This window comes from Manacus candei, unplaced genomic scaffold (assembly GCF_025592945.1).
Source record: "Manacus candei isolate 608988 ecotype Guabito, Panama unplaced genomic scaffold, ASM2559294v1 h1tg000061l, whole genome shotgun sequence".
In the NCBI taxonomy this organism is placed as follows: domain Eukaryota; kingdom Metazoa; phylum Chordata; class Aves; order Passeriformes; family Pipridae; genus Manacus; species Manacus candei.
This window is the reverse complement of record NW_026138109.1, coordinates 8785699-8802367: the sequence shown is the minus strand read 5'-3', so window position 1 is coordinate 8802367 and position 16669 is coordinate 8785699. Positions and strand designations below refer to the sequence as shown.

The 16669-nt window shown below is 40.5% G+C and overlaps 1 protein-coding gene across 16 annotated transcripts in view; it reads left to right on the top strand.

Annotated features, from left to right (window-relative positions):
* The window catches only part of CELF4 (CUGBP Elav-like family member 4), a 700852-nt gene that overhangs the window by 392580 nt on the left and 291603 nt on the right, over positions 1 to 16669 (top strand). For all 16 annotated transcript variants that reach the window (XR_007907278.1, XM_051804503.1, XM_051804504.1 and 13 more), the window contains one exon: positions 2152 to 2200. Coding sequence is in view for 15 of the 16 variants with exons in the window: in XM_051804503.1 (XP_051660463.1) it covers positions 2152 to 2200 (49 nt within the window). In the remaining variant the exon portion in view is untranslated. The remainder of the gene's footprint in view (positions 1 to 2151; positions 2201 to 16669) is intronic.

Genomic DNA, 16669 nt, shown 5'->3' with positions numbered 1-16669 from the left:
CAGGGGTCTCTGACCACCCTCCTCTGACCACGGGAGTTAGATTAGCTATCAGGACCACATTAGGAACCCATAATATGTAACAGGAGTGCAAGTGTCAAAAGTCAGATCTTGGTATGTGGACGGTGTCAACACCAACCTTCTACAAACACAAACCAGTCGCAGAGGTTGAGTAGCTGAGGGAAGTAACGGGGCAATTTGGCTTCATTATCCTCCACATGAGAGCCAAGATGGGGTTCATCTGGCATAAGTCCAATAAAGGTGGAAGTCACCTAGATGCATAGACTATCTTTGTGATCACCAGAGAGGAACAGGCACTTCAGAAGACCATACATCCTTTTCATTTCAGACGCCAGCTTAAGAGTGGCTTAAAATTACAGTTTTTGTACGTTTGGAGTTACATGACATACCCTCCTCATCTCTGTGATGTCAGATCTTTAAATGCCTGTAATAGCTAACTGCTTACATGTTACAGGAGCCCTATGGCAGGATGTCTGTCCTGCTGCTGCTAAATATGTTGCCTCTGGCCCTGCTAATATCTTGTGATACCTATGTGAGTGATGGGTCTTTACAGCTGCAGAAGCAGGGGCTGATACAAGCTTTATCTGGTACCAGATCCTCTGTTGGTTTTAGCAGAGCAGAAACTGCTCAGTAGTGTCTGGAGCCACTGATCCTTCTCTCCCAGAGTGTGAGTCTAACTGTAGTCAGTTTATGGATAAGTACATTTTCCTCCAGAGACAACAGTGCAGCAGGATCTGCTAGGCTTTTCATCATCTTAACCTACTTGTCAGCCAGCTTGATAACTTGTTATTACTAAATATGTGTGCAGAGCAATTAGAATAAATCCAAGTTATTCTGAACTACTTTCAAAAAAAAAATAAAGAAAAAAATTTAAAAAGAGGGAATTAAGGGGGGTGGGGGGGGAGGAAGAGTAAAACTAATGGCCTTGCTACCCAACTGTGATTAGCCACAAATAAGGGATGACTAGTATCCCCTGAAGGCACCCTGTGACATTCATCAGCCAATTTGTGATCCAACTTTATTTGGGAAGACATATGTTGGGAGATTCCTATTGTCTTCTGACCTTCTGCTCCTTGTGATACTTGTTTGAACTTGTACTTTCTTTGTTGGTTGAAAAATCTAAAAGATATTTTCATTCCACTCAGACATGGTCACACATAGAAAGATATTTTGAATATCCTTCTGCACAGTGTATGTGACAAGGAGTAAGAGGCAAAGAAGAGTTTTCAGATTAAAATCTCAGCTGGTTCTGATCCAATCTGCATCTCTAGCCACTGACAGGAGGGGTACAGCCTCACCCCTGTTAATCAGACACCCACATCACGTAGGCACTGCCAATGAAGTCCATTGTAGACATCTGTTGCCCTCCTGAGAGTGAGCAGCTCTGGGGATAGTGATGGTCCCTGATGCTTTTGTTGACTGCCAAAGGGATAATTTTGATAACAGAAGTCCTATTCACAGCACAGTGGCAAGGTTTTAATGCTTATTTATATTCTGATGTGAGAAAGGAAGAACATACCTGAAAAAGTAACAGAGGGAGAAATTTTTACTTATATCCTGTCCTCTACTCCACCAAAAAATCACAGTATCCAACACTCCTGCAGCATGTAGACAAATCAGATTCAAACCCCACTCCCCAAATGTGAAATGGAGTCTGCTATGTTACAGGTGACTATCCAACTGAGCTAACAGTAGAAGTGGAATTCACTTTTCAATTTTCTTTTCATCATGCCAACCTCAAGAAATCTTTTCAATTAAAGTCTCACTGATCCTGATATTCTGACAAGGCACTTCTACTCTCACACAGTAGTGTTTCCAGAAGAAACTATTAGAAATTTTAAAAGTTATGTTTAAAATTTCATGACCTGTGTGAAATGAGTCAGATCCCTCTCCTAATGTGATTCAACAGAGCTCCTGTCAGGTAAATGGAGTGACACTGATTTATTTACCTCAGACCAAGCAGCAGCCTTTGCTCCATGGTTACTTCTTTGTTTACTAATTGCTTTCCCCCCCGCCTTGTGGAGTACATTCTGGTGCTAATTATGACGTATGGTAAAAAAACAAGGCGAGCCTCTGTATATGAATGTTTGATTCCTCCATTAATTACGTGTTTCTCTTTGTTCTTCCTTGCAGATGAACAGACCGATCCAGGTGAAACCAGCGGACAGCGAAAGCCGAGGAGGTAGTTGACTGCATTGCTTTCAGCCACAGTGCTAAGTATAATTGTTGTCTCTGGCTTCTCTCAGGCAATGTGCTGATCAATTAGTAACGTAATCACTGCCAAAGAAATTCCCTCCGCAGCAAAGATTCTCTTTATTAAATCTCCTTTACTTCATCTCACTTTCCTCATATTCAATTATTATTTGATTTTAAAAGGCAGGCAGGTGCCAGCGATTGCCTGAGAAACAAATAACTGCCTCGTTAAGAAGTGAAGCATCAGGCACTGACTTAACAAAGTTTAACAGCAGTGACAGCAATGTGGGTTTTTTCAGACCTACATTGTGCTGAGCTGCAGAGGTGTTTAATTTGGTTAAGATAAAGCAGATATTTTATGGTTTCTCTGACCGTGTTGTTTCTGCTTGCACTGAAGCAATTCTGCTTTTGGAAAAAGCAAATTCTGAGCTGGCAGAGTTTTCTGCACCTGTATCAGCTTATCTGGATAAACCTGTTGTGGAAACTGAAGACTTCTCTCAGACCCGGGGAGTTATTCAGGATTTGCACAGGTGTAGCTGAAATCAGGAGCTGGTCTTTTGCTTTTCCATCCTGCACAGTGGATTTGGAAGGCTTTGTTAAGTGATTGTTCAATAGATCACCAGTGATAAGGTGTTTCCTGTAAAAGGTTTTCAACCTGAACTGATGTGGTGATACTTCACCGTACTCTTCTAATAGGAGTCTGTTTGTCAGATCAAACACAGAGCTCACTGAGAAAGTGTGAGATGGTCTGTTATGCTGGATAAATTACCATCCGCTATTTTTTTTCTTGTATCTGTACATTTATATATATACACGCGCATATATAATGACATGTTTCCTTCCTCTCTATCCCTATCTCTTTGGGAAAAAATAGAGAGGCTTTTCCTCATCTGTGCAATAAAAACCTCTAGTGCTTATGCATCAGATAAATGTGGGAGTAAGGTTTGTCATTTAGTAATGATGTGGCTCTTAGATGTCTGAAAACTTTTCAATTTCCACCATAAATATAAACTCTTCCTCATTTGTGAGATGACTATCTTTGTGCTGGCATTTGTGGAAATCTCCAGCAACAACTACTTAAAAGGAGTAAAATGCCTCACAGAGAGAAGACACGATGTTCTCTTTCTATTTGAAAGCTGTGGATTCCAGAGGCTTTGACTGTGTCAGTGTGAGGCTGAAACTCTCCAGTGACTCAAGTCATTGGAAGACTGTATGTAGCTTGTAGTTAAAGGGCTGGTGTTATGGAGTGGCAAAACCAGCAGGTTGAGAGAGGCTCTGTAAGAAGGACTGTGGTGCCATGTAATTGCAGAGCAGGAGAGGAACTGAGTGCTGGGAAAACACTAGAAATCTCAGGGATAAATACTGCAGTTTTAGAGCCCCCCTTAAAGAAAATTTGAGGGAATTTGGCCAATACTGGGCAGAAAGTATCTGATGCGATCTGGGATGGCAAGTTCTGCTTTGAAGGACCACGGCGTATTTCTAACCTGCAAAAAAGGCATATCACATTGTGCAGCACTGTCCAGTAGTTTTTAGCAGAACCAGGTCAATTTCCCCCTTTTCCCTCCCTGTCTGATGATCTGGCTGTGTCTGAGTAGGACTGGGTAAGCCATGGGCGGTTGTCAACGCCAGTCTCCTAGGGGAAAAGGGAAAGGCTCAGCTGCCTGGGCAAATGAGGGGACATTATGCACATTCCAGTGGAGCTCGTGCCGACAGCGAGAGTTAAGGGAGGGCCTTTTGTCTATTTAATTAGACATACCAAAAAATAATAATTAGGCTGGCCAATTTGCTTAGTGCGCCTACAGGGTATGTAGCTCCCAATCACTCTTTTTTTTTTTTTTTAAATGCAAATCAGTAATAGAGAACACATGCCTGGCTTTCTGGGAAGGGTTTTCAAACTCCTTTGCTAAGAGCAGCTGCTTTAAGGGATGGTGGTTTGAACTGCAAAGGGCTCCAGTGGCAGTTTGATTCCACATTATCCGTCACACCAGTGGTTCCCTCTCTATTGTGTTTTAGCTAATTATCTCCCCATCTTGCACAAACCTCATCTTTTCCCATCCAGTCTGCTCCCATATTGCTTCTGTCAGTGGTGGTCACAATGCAGAGGCCAAGTGGGTGTGCTCATCATTGGTGTGAAAGACACGTTGTCCTAATTCCCCACTGACAAGCTGCTTCTGGGCTGGTGATGTTTCAGGACGGCATGACTCAAGGGCAACTATGGGAGAAAAGAACAATTGGCACCCAAGGGAGGCATTGTATGAAAACTTACGTTCTTCAAGAGCCCACCGGTTAACGCAGGCTCTGCAAACAGAATGCTAAAAAGGAGGCCGTGTGTCTTAGGAGCACATCAAAAGACTTCATTAGGGCTGCAAGATAAAGGTCAACTTCAACAACAAAGAAACTTAAATTGTAGCTTATTATACCCTGTCCGAGTATTGGGTTGGGACATGAGGGAAGAGGGGGGCTTGGAAGACAAAGGAGTTCTTCGGCACAGCACGAGTCTTTTGGTCTGCCCAAAGTCCATGCTCTGAATACACCTCTATCTCCCGAATGATGAGGAATTTTGGTGCCAAACCACGGTGATAATGAAAAAATGCAGTGCTCTTTGAAACTGTAGTTTGCAAGGAGGTTTTTACTGAAAGTCGTGAGCAGTATTCTTGAGGAAGTGATATTGTGTTTTACTTACGGGCAAATACTTGCATTTTGCTAAAACATTAATTGTTGAATTTTCCAGCAAGTTCTGCCACAGTTAAAAGGTGATGAGAATCCCAAATTTATTTTCTCCCTCACTCAGATTCTGCTCAGCCCTTTTTCCTGTTGTTCTTCTGGAGTCTGGATTTTGTCAGTCTTTAATCCTTCCTGTGTACTGATTCTTGGTTGAACCAAAATAGCATGTTATCATTTAGTGTGTGTGAGCAAGAATTTAGAGTATCAGGCCATCTAGGTTTGAGGAAGAATTCAAAATGTTGCTTGGCACAAATTACACTCAACCCTCCAAAATGGAAATGCTGAGCACCTCTTATTAGTTTTGCCTGTTTTGTTATTTTTTTTGTTAATCTCCATATTGGAGCAAGACAAAGAGTGAAAAACTTTTCAACAAAAACTGTCATTATTTACATTTGCCTAATCTTACAGGAACTAGAAATGAATGTGTCCTCAATATATGTCTCTAGGGAAACAGTCTAAATTAATGGGAAAATTTTGCAATTTACATTCCATCCTGTTTGTGCATATGTGTTGCATAGTCAAGCTACAAAATGTTTCATAGGGCTACTCCTTCCACAAAATGCTTCATGAAGCCTCAAATACCTGATCAGAAAGTCAGAGTCCTTTGAGATTTTTCAGAGACTTTAGGTGTAGTGGAATTGATAGAACATGATAAAAAGGGAACAATTCATTATTTTGTTCTGAAAAATCACAGTGTAATTCTAGCCTTATTAAGGATATCTTAAAAATTCTCATTGACCTTTGTTTTGGTCAAATTTTGACTTCACTATATGGAAGTTATTTTGCCAGAGATTAGTTATTCCTATATATTTTTAGAGATGTAAGTTATAAGTCCACATTAAAATTTTGAACATGACATATCCCAATTAAACTGTTAGAATTCTCTATTATTTTCATCTTAGTGAAGTTGTTTTTTCTTGGTTCCTTGTCTCATGTACAGTTCTAAAAATAGCCCGTAGATATCCATGTCTTAAAGTTTCTCAAACTCAGAGAAAGATTTCAAGTCTGTTTTGTGGTTTGGGGCAAAAGTTTGGAGCCATTTCTTATTTTATCCACAATATCTCCAGCTCTCACTAGACAACTCTCACTGCAGCTGGCAGGGTTAACCTATGATAAACGCAGCCCTGAGGTCCCACTACGTTGTACAGGCAGTAACATTTTTTAAAAGGAAAGGACTCTCCTGCTGCTCTAGTTGCAGTCCGTTAGCAATGCTTAGATGCTCCACTGCTCCCACATTCCTCTCAAAGGACAGAGGAAAGTCTCTGTAAAGGAAGGCATGCAAAGATGCACATGGTGTGCTGCCCAGACCCAGTGTTAATGTCACTACCAAGAGGCACTTCACAGTGGGTTTTGAGGTCCTCCAGCATCTTGTGGAAGAGAAATAGAAGGTTCCTGGACTAAAGAAAATAGAAAGGAAAAGTAGAAAGTGATTTAGAGTTTAGGGTTCAGTGTCCTGCAAAGAGAGTGTTGAGAGATTTACAGGAGAGGCTGTGATGCATCATATTGCAGTGCTTTCTGCATGCAAGAAATCTACTAAAGCTTCTATCTGTGTTTATGCTTTCAGGTAGACTGTTTTTGTGCATGTTTGAGGGAGGCAAATTAACTGGTTTTTTGTCTGCTGTTTGGCAGCTAGAAGGCTTGGACTTCATATTTCAACAAACTTGCTGCATTTCTCTACCTGTTACTTGACCTGCAGGCTCTGAATCTATCTGTTTGGTTATGGTTTATTCCAGATTCAGAGCAAAATGTTCAAGAACTCAATTACAGTTAATAGTAAAACAGTGGTGCCTTGCTCATGCACTATGACCTGGGTTTTTTTATGCCTTCAGCTTAGTTACAATGATGGGCTCAGAATGGCCTCTCCACGGTTTCTAAGCTCTATTTGCATTTGGGACAAAAGTCTAAGTCTAATTCTTGTTTCATCCAGGTCTTTTCTAGCTCACTAGCTCTCTGCTGCAGGTGGCAAGGTAGTTTGTGACAAACGCAGCCCAAGGTCCCAGTAATTATTTGACATTAACTGATCAGAATTCCATGGCTTGTGTAGATGGTCAAAACCTCTCAGGAGGCTTCCTACACAGGTACCAGCCAGATCCAGGTCTATTTAGGAGCTGCAGTCAAGCAAGACTGGTTTCTTTCAGCTTTGTTGGCTTCACACCAGTATAACAATGCTGCATGGGATGATTTCCTTCCTCCTTGGAAACCCTTTGTAAAGAATAGGTTTGTTTGCTTAGACCTTCAGACCAGAAAGGTCTGAAGAAGAGAGGGAAGGGTAAGTAAGGAGAGAGCAATCTTGACAGAGCTCATCATCATCTCTTCTGCTCTGCTGAAGGTTGGGCTATGGCAGCACCCAAGAAATCCTGAATCTGGGGTATAAACATGTTGGAGTTGTACCTTTGTAATTCTCATCTCTTCCTTATTTCTGAGCCACATGTTGCCTGTAACATCAACCTCTGTGGAAGAAACTTTGCCAGTGGTTCCCTATCTTCTGCCTTTGCTGAGATTCTTTAAAAGAATTCCCACCCCAGAACCTGGAGAGCAGGCTGAGGGAATGTCCGGTTTTGAGGTGGTAATCCACACAACCCACCTCAATGTGGCTTGCCACAGCTTTTTCTTCAACTGCTCATCTTTTTTTCTTTTATTATCTCCATGCCCATTTAGCAGGCAACACTGGGAAACAATCTAGGGAAGCAGATAATGTTCTCCCTTCTCACAGCTCCATTAATTCTTCAAACATCATCATGAGCACAATATGATGCAACTTGATCTTCTATAGCTGAGGTAGAGAATGGCACAGACAGGAACTTGCAAAAGTCCCACAACACAGGAATGCCAGCCTTCACTGACAACATTGCAATGGCAATGCTGACTACTAGCTGGACAGCAACAGCTCCTCTCTTCACATTTTGTGGTGTCTGGACTCAAGGCCTCTAGAAAAAATATTTACCACACCTAGGTCTCATATTCCCATTTTTTCCCTTGGTGTGCACAACAGTTTAAACAGCATCTCTCTCCCTTCTTGTCGTTCCTTGCAGTTTGAAAGGTGATTTTTAACTCCATGTGAAATCCTCCTCCTAAGTCTCATACATGCCCTCCTCCAGAGGTTTGTCCCAAACATTATCAGCTGGTTTTGACCCTTCTTCCCAGAGGCACCATCACAGCCAAACCTAAATATTTTTTCTTGATTAATTGCATATCCAATATTATCCACTGATAATGAGTTGCAGTATCTCTGTGTGGAGGGCAAAGAAAAGGAATGACTGTTTAAAAATAAACTAATATTCTGTTAAAAAATCCACCAGAAGTGGAGATGAACTCGTGAGTCAAAGGAAGAAAAAAACAAAAACAAGAACAAACAAACAAACAAACAAAAACAAACAAACAAACAAAAACAAAAAAAAACAAAAAAAAAACCAAAACAAAACAAAAAAACAAACAAGAACCTAAGAAAAGACTTTGATATTAAACTGGGAGGCAGGTTTCTTGCCTTAGAGGCTGGGGAAATGTCAGGACCAGCAGAAAACCTCATTGTCACTGACAGGGTGGCGTTCCTGAGGATTGGCTGTTGGACATGCTGTAGTATTAGGAGAGATATCAATGCCTTGAAACATGTTTACCTGTCTGTTTGTATACTCAAAAGCTGGGGAAAGAGCTGGACCCAGGACCACAACAGCCACTTAAGGCATCCCACAGTCTTGAGCATCAATCTGGACTCTTCTGTCCTATATGTCCTGGTGTCCTTCCCATGGAATAGGAAAGGATAAGGTTCAGGGCAGGATCAAAAAACTCATTTAGATTTTAACAGTCTTCCTTTCTGCCAATTCAGGTGAAAGCAAACCCAAGCTTTAGACCCTGTTGTGTGTTAAGCATCTTTCTACAACAACATCCAAGGCTGTTGAGTTCAAAGAGAACATGTCCATTGAATTTTTTTCAGGTCTGAACATCTGTTAAAATTTGTGGTATTTTTCCTTTAGGCCTAAGATAAACTTCATCTAGAAGTAGCATTTTAGTTCTCACAAAAATCTTCTCTTTCTAGCTGTAGTTGGTTGTGGAACTGATTACATCAATGGGAAATGAAAATCTCTTGGTTTATTGTGGAATTTCAGGACTGCATGACCCTACTGACAGCTGACACCCTGTTGTCCTCAGAAGGCTCTATTTTCAAGCAGGCAGAATGTACCAGCATGCAAATGCATCAGTTAATTCAAAGTAGCCCTGGGTGACCCCATTCATGCTTTCCACTCTCTGGTAAAACTCAGTTCTGGGGGAGAAAAAAGGCTCCGGCAGATCCTCATGTGTAGTGTTTTATATTTGATGACTCTGCTGAAGGCTGATGTGCTCCATTCCATACTCAACTGCTGAAAGAATATAAGGGACATCAAACTTTTGTTCACGTCTGCCCTTTCCATCGTGATTGAAATCGATGGAAGTGTGCCCATCAATAGGAACTGGAAAAGATCCACAGGACATTGTGTTCTAGCACATGTCCTAAGGACAACCTTTTAAAATCAAGGGAATAAAAGGAAAAGAAAAAAAAATAAAACAAAATCACACTGCACATTTTTCATAAAGCATCTGTAACCTAACAATTTACTGACAGGAAGGAGGAGAGACCAGAACAGAGCCTGGGGAGAGATTGGTGAGCTTATGCTTATTGCCTTGAGGTTTTGATATCAGTTCTGCTTCTTGCTAAGACAAAACTTTTGATCAATTATGTAACTTTGATTATCTTCTCCTTCACGCCCTTCTTTTATTACCTGCTTAGGTTGTGATATGCTTTAATTTGCTCATTTTCTGTGGCTAGTGCCTTTGGCACTCGTGCATGTCAGGCTGTCAGTGCCATAGGGTTAAGACACCAGTGGAAGGCTGTAGCTGTGCCCAGAATGATCGATACAGGGCCAAAAATCAAGTGATTGAGGGCCCTCACACCGCAGTGTGATATTTGGACTTTTTTCAATAGCAAGGCAAAAATGGAAGAAGTGGTAGGAGGAGAAGAGTGGAGGAAATAAAAAATGTAACCCTATAAAAAAATCCTACCTTTGTAAATGCATCTCAACCTCCTAGGTGAACTCAGGGACATATAACAATCCCAGTATCTTTTTTTTTTTAATGTAAAAGTTGCTTGTCAATGGGTTTTTATACAGCATTAATAATACATTTATAGATACGCTCCACAATTAATTGCAAAGCATTTATGGCACAGAACAGTTAGAATGCATTATGATAATCACTCCTCGTGCATTGACTTTATTGTAAAGGTTTTGCTGATCACTGTAATTGGCTTGTTATTACACAGGAATATAATAACACCTCTCTGTATAGTAGTTTATAGCACATCAATAGCAAATGCATTCCCTTTATTGAAAGCAATGTGCATTTTATTAGAATATAGCTGAATAAGTGCAATCTGCGTAGACAAATGAAGTTTCTAATGACCTGTCTCAAAAAAGAGTCGAAATAACAAGCCATTTATTACGTACTTTTTCCATTGATGAACTTGTTGTTATGGTTACACGGACATTTCTTTAAAAAACATAAGACACATTTTGCTGTTCTTTCAAAGAAGAATTTGGGGGAAAATAAACATATAGGCCATTTTTATGCCTGATGTTGAATACAGTATGCGTGAATGATGCTCACACCTTAGAGATTTAATTTGCTTGTTGAGATTTTCCAAGCTTCTTCCCTGTGTGCTTGGTCTCACATTCACAGAAAATCAAAACATTCTCACTCTGAGCCCAAGCACAGCTCTTGAGTGCTGTACTAACATCCCCTACACCATCACCAATGCATCAGATATTAGGGCTTGGTGCTGTCCTTACTCCTGTTGTATGGGTTCTTTTTCTTTATTTTAAAAACAGGCATGTTTTATAGTTAACAACAAAGAAAAATTAAGAAGGTACCCAGAGTTATTTTCCTGCCTGCCATCATTGCTCTAGGTCTGAATTTCAGTTCTTTCTGGGAACTTAGAGTTGCACCCATCTGGCATACACATGTAATTGTTGTGTATTCGTTTGTTCATCTAACCCCAAGTGTAATCAACGTCAGTCAAGAACCTTAACACCTTTGAAACCTTGAATCTGGATAGAGAACATGATTGTTTCCAGATCTGGTACAGTTCATATAGTTACACTGCTGTGCGGAGTATAAGCTGAGTCCAGTTTTCAGCACATAAAGATGTTTGTCTGCTTCTTCTCAGCTGTCACTTGTTTATTGCAGGCTTGAAAATACCTTTGATTCTAGAGTAATCCAGAGTTTTTCTGGACAGTAGGAGCTAGGAAATGTCTGGACTATAGGCAGTACCCTCAGCTGTTGGCACACAGACTACCTCAACCCTGCGGTTTTGATGCAGACTGAACTCTCCTCTCTGACTGGGAATTTCAGTGAGAAGGCTTTTGCCTCTTGCCTGCTGAGATCCTAGATTACACTATCACAGCTTTCAAGAAGTTTCAAGGCTCTGGAAATGCTGGAGGTCAAGAAAACTTTTCTTCGTGGCACACACAGCATTTTCCAACCTCTCTCTGTATATTACAAGTGTGTACGTGAAATCAGTTTGGGAGGCAGAAAATCTCTATGTAAATAATGTAGCTCTCTGAGTAAACTGTATCTAGTTCTTTTACTCAGAATCTGGGCCACTTAGCAGCCTTAGACTTAGAGACAGAAGAAATGTTGAAGAAGGCTACTATGGCACTGTTCTTAGAATGCTTTTTCAGGCAGGGTTCACTTTACCTAGCTTTAGCACCTAAATACTAAGCATATTGTCTAAGTTAGTCCTCTAGTCTCCTCCTGTGGACAGTGCATGGAGAAAGGTGCTTCAAACTGTGATTCACCCCATCCTAAGACAGATGGGATAAATGGTACTTCAAAGTCCCTTCTCTCTTTCTTCACTGAATCAGGAATGAACCTGTGACAATTAACTCAGATTTAGGTATTCTCACTTTTAGACACCTAAAGAGAGGTAAGATGAATCGCAACTTTCACCTTTTCATTCCACAGTTTTCTATCTGTATCACATGAATGATGATACTGGACTTTTTTGAAATCCTGGGTAAGATCTATGAATAAAAATTGCTATATAAAAACTATGAATTGTAGAAGAAGTTGGGGTATTGTCCTAAAAAGAGAAGACATCTTTCTCCATTAATGTGTTTGCTTCATAACATCAGGGGAAGAATAGGAGGGGTTGCATCCCAATCAGCCCAAGCAATAGAGATAATCTGATCAATTTTAATTTCTTTTTAAAGTCGATTTTCGTTTGTATTTTTGTATTTCAGTTTGCTACCACTCCCATTCTCGCAGCAGAAAGCGAACTCAAAAAAAACCCAAAAGCTTCAAAGTAGTGTGCAACATCAGTGTCTTTAAAATGTGTTTTCATAATTAAGAAAAATATTTTTATCTTTAAAACCAGCTTGCTTTGGAATCTGTGATAGAAAATGAATATGGCCCCTTGTAATATCATTTGTAGAAAGGTAATTTTCAAGGCAGCACTGCACTGAAACATTTTCCCCCAGGGAGGATAAACAGTTGGCTTCAATTAGTGAGGAACTGTTTCCTTTCTTTTCAATTTTAAGGACAGTCTTGCAGTTGGATCCTGCACAGAGGAAAAGAAAGCTCTACACAGGGCAATAGACTGCAGCTTGGAAGACTGAGGCTTAAATTCTTACCTTGCCACAGATATTCTCCTCGACCTTGAAGAGGTTACTTAGGGTCAGCCTATTATTTTCACTCCATTTCTATCTGGTGACTATTATTATCTTTGACTGAATATACACGTAAAATTGGTCGAACATCTTGCTCTGACTCCAGTTTCCTTCTATAAAATAATATTGGTGCTGCAAGGATACATGCATTAAGGATTATTAGGTGCTCAGGCTCTCTAATAATTAGTTCCACAGAAGTAACTTGGTTAGATAAATAGAGGTGTTCAAAAGTGTCAAATGTATTTCACTGCTCAAATCTCACATAAAGTCAATGGGCCTTGGGTGTCTAAATATTCCCTTTGAAAATCTCCCCAAATAATGATGTTCTTCCAAATAGTTGGAGACAGCTTCGTGGGGCTGATTCCTTACACTTTTACAGTGGAATCAATTCGAACTTGTTCCCATAAGAGAAGCTACCTATTGGTGCTTGTGGAAGCTGAAGAGGACATGTTCTGTGCCAAGGCAGGTTTCTTTCATACCACAAGATTGCCCAATGCAAGGGACTAGAAGAGTGTTAAAAATAAGAGAAAAGCAACTTAAATATGTTAGGACTGGTCTTGGTGAGGGGATGCTTTTCTTGTAGCATCGAACCTATGATGCAGGAATTCATAGTTAGTAATATAATTCCTGCCCATGCACTGCCATAAGAATGGTAATTAATTCCCCCAAATCTTTATTTTATCCATCTCTTGGGTCACTAATGAATGGCCAGAATGCATTGATTATAAACCACAAAATATTGATACTTCCAAGCAGGCATGCAATTAACACAAAATTATATTGCCACAATGTAAGGTACATTGGATGAGTTGCTTTCTTGGATTCTTTTTTTTTTTTTTTTTCCCCTAAAATGACTATAACTATTATTATTATGAATAGCTAATGAAAAAGAGGTGTGAAAGAGTGGGCCAGAACCACAGGCACGGGGGAATGAAGATAGTATGAGTTTAATGACTTTAGAGATCAGAGTAAACCAAAGCAGGCTCTCTACTACCTAGATCAGAAATCTAATTATTTACTATCTATCTTGTGGCAGTGCCTGGGAGACCGGTCATGAACTATCACACCAGGTTCACTGCACAACACTGAGTTGATGGAGACCATCTTTTCCTTAAAAGATTACTCTCTAAAGATAAGACCAGATGTACTGTCTGAATGCAAAGCTCTCATATAGTGTCTTCACAGATGCAAAAAAAACCCCATTGTGCTGGGTTGCACTATTGGGAGTGAAACTAGTCGATCAGGTCAGGGGCTGTGGAGTTAGGATCTACCTGGGGCAAGAAAACAGTAGGATGGCCTTCAAGCAAAGCTCCTTTTGGTGAAACATCCTCTGAGACAAAGCAAGTGACATCTTGAATAACATACACAAGAACTTAAGCCAATAATAGCGTGGCCTCCTTCTTGACAAGGACCATTCTCCTGCACACTCACACCACGTGGTTGGCAGATTTGATCACACCCAGGGCCAAACAGCTGCCTTTAGTGTACAAGTTTGCTAGTGGAAAAGAAACTTAGGTTCAGTAGATGCCTCAGGGACAGAGGACTGGCAGGCAGCCTGTTATGCCACCGTGCCACTCACTACGGAGGTCTGTGGGTACTGTGGTAGAAACATGGGTGCAAGGATATAGACGTCCCTGAACACCAAGTGTATCTTTGCAGAGAGCTCTTAAAAGACACCAGAGACACCTAAAGCAAAACAGAGGTCAAAAATCACGTCTCACAACAGAGAATCAAATCCAAATGCAAGTAAATTCTCCGGTGTTTGCAATGAGCTGAATTTACCCCTGTCTCTCCTTGATCTCAGTGTGTGATCCTGCACTCTTCCTTGATATTCCAGGCAATGTGGTTTTTATTAGAGCCTCTAATGTTCCCTTATTGAAGTTTGGGCTTTGAGAGGAAAGGCCAAAGCACTGGAGCACTAGCCATTCTTCTAGTGTTTCTGCCTAGATTAAAAGGAAATGAATACGGTTTAGATCTGGACAGAATCGTTAGATCTCATTTAACCTCTTGCATAAACTGACTGTAAAATTTCACCCAGACGGTCTGTGCTGAGACTTCTGACTTGCATTTGACTGAAGAATAAAGAAATTTAGCCAGGGAGTGCCTCTTTTGAGGCTTCAGTACAACTTTGATATCAAACAGGTTGGAATTGTGGAGATGAACCTTCTAAAAGGCTTTTAATAATTTAGCAAATCAGTTCAATTAGTAGGGATACATTTTGGTTATCAATTACGTATAACAAGTAGAGATAGTAGGATACATTTTTCAATTAGAAAATTAAATACATATGCTTTCCCCACTCTTCTGCACACAAAACGACAAGGGGCGATCTTTTCCTGGGGCAAAATTTTCCAGATTTTTCTAGAGACACCCTTGAAAAGGCACAACAGCGTGATTATCCTAAAACTGAACAAGTGGAAATATTCCTGGTGTCTATGGATGCAAGGGAGTTCATTCAAAACACCTTTTTTCCCCCCTGAAAAGCAGATATTCATGTGCAGAGGAAGCAACCTGCATAACTCTTCCTCTGCAGTCCAAGTGCTGTTATTTCCTTCTTGCAACATTTCCATAACAACGCAACTGTTTTTTTCTTCTTGAGTTTCTAACTTCCTGGTCTGACCATGTGCCAAAAAGGTGAGACACGTCCAGTGCTTTTCAGAAAATTGTGCTGTCCCCAACTAAAAAGAAATGTCTCACCTGCCTTATCCAGTGACCACAGAAATGGTTGTTACTGCATGTCAACAGACATTGTAGAGTGACAGAATTTCCATGGGCAAATAATAAGAGAAGAAAAATCCTCCATTTTGCAGACATCAGTAACATGCTGACCTTTAACAATATCATGAGTCTTCACTCTCCCTTTAAAGTATTATATCCATCCTTAGGGGGAAAAAAATTGTAGCTAAGGATTGAAATCAGCAGTGGATCATAATGCTGGCTGTGCTATTCAATTGCCCTGCTGTATTTAGGATCCATTTATTTCTAGCTATTTTTTTTCTGTCTTGAATCTAAAAAAAGAAGTGACCAGGCTGGCAGTGACATGTGATTAATAGATTGCACCTTTAGAAAAAGTTAGCAGAAGGAGATTAGCATTGCAGCCTATTATTTATTAATTAAATGCAGACACCCTATTTATACCAATGCTGATGACATTAGTTCACGTCCATGCTTTGGGACTGCATTATCCATCCAGTCTCCCAGCATAGTAATGATTGTTATTAAGCCTGTGGATGTTGCTGGGCTCTTTCTGTCACTTGCTTCTGTTATCAGCAGGAAAGGACAGCCAAGAAGTTAAAGGTCCAATCTGAACTTTTTGTTCAGGTGTCTGCTCTGTCTCTAACAGCCTGAATTACCTTGGCCATATCTCTTGGCTCCTTTGGGACATCAGTGTTTCCTTTTTGCATCTGTACCTCCTTGTAGCTCAGGGCACGTTGAAAATTTAGTGTGCAAGGCAGTATGTTGTGTGAGACTTTTTCTATTGCCTACAGGAGAAAGGATGATTTTAGTGGATATATATTGCGCCTGCTGCTGCTATTTCAATTAACAAAAAGGGAAAGAGTTATCTCAAGTATTGTTCTTTAGCAGTGCCATGACAGAACATTACACTTCACATGACTCTTGTTTGATAAGCTTGTATTCCTGCCTACAGCGTGTTCAAGGAAAGCTACAAAGCCAATCCAACCCTGAGTTTTCCATTATTCCCAGTAGCTGTTTTCAAGATCCTGCCATTAAAGGCAGGGAAAACAACTAATAGGTTGCAGATCTCTCCCTGATCCCACCTCAGGGATATCCATGGGCTTCTCTACCACACGTGATAAGCAGATTTGTATACAACTACCCTGTCCTGCAATTTGAAAAAGAGAAAGACATGGTGGTGCAGGACACAATTCTGTTTGTTTTATATCAGGAAATAGCTCTTTACCAGCTCCAGGCAGATCATAAATTAATACATGGCACTTGGTTGGACTGTCTGTGGTCATATGAGCCAGCAGAGCCAATAGACCACATATGTTTTACCTTCAGAGTAAAGATGAGAA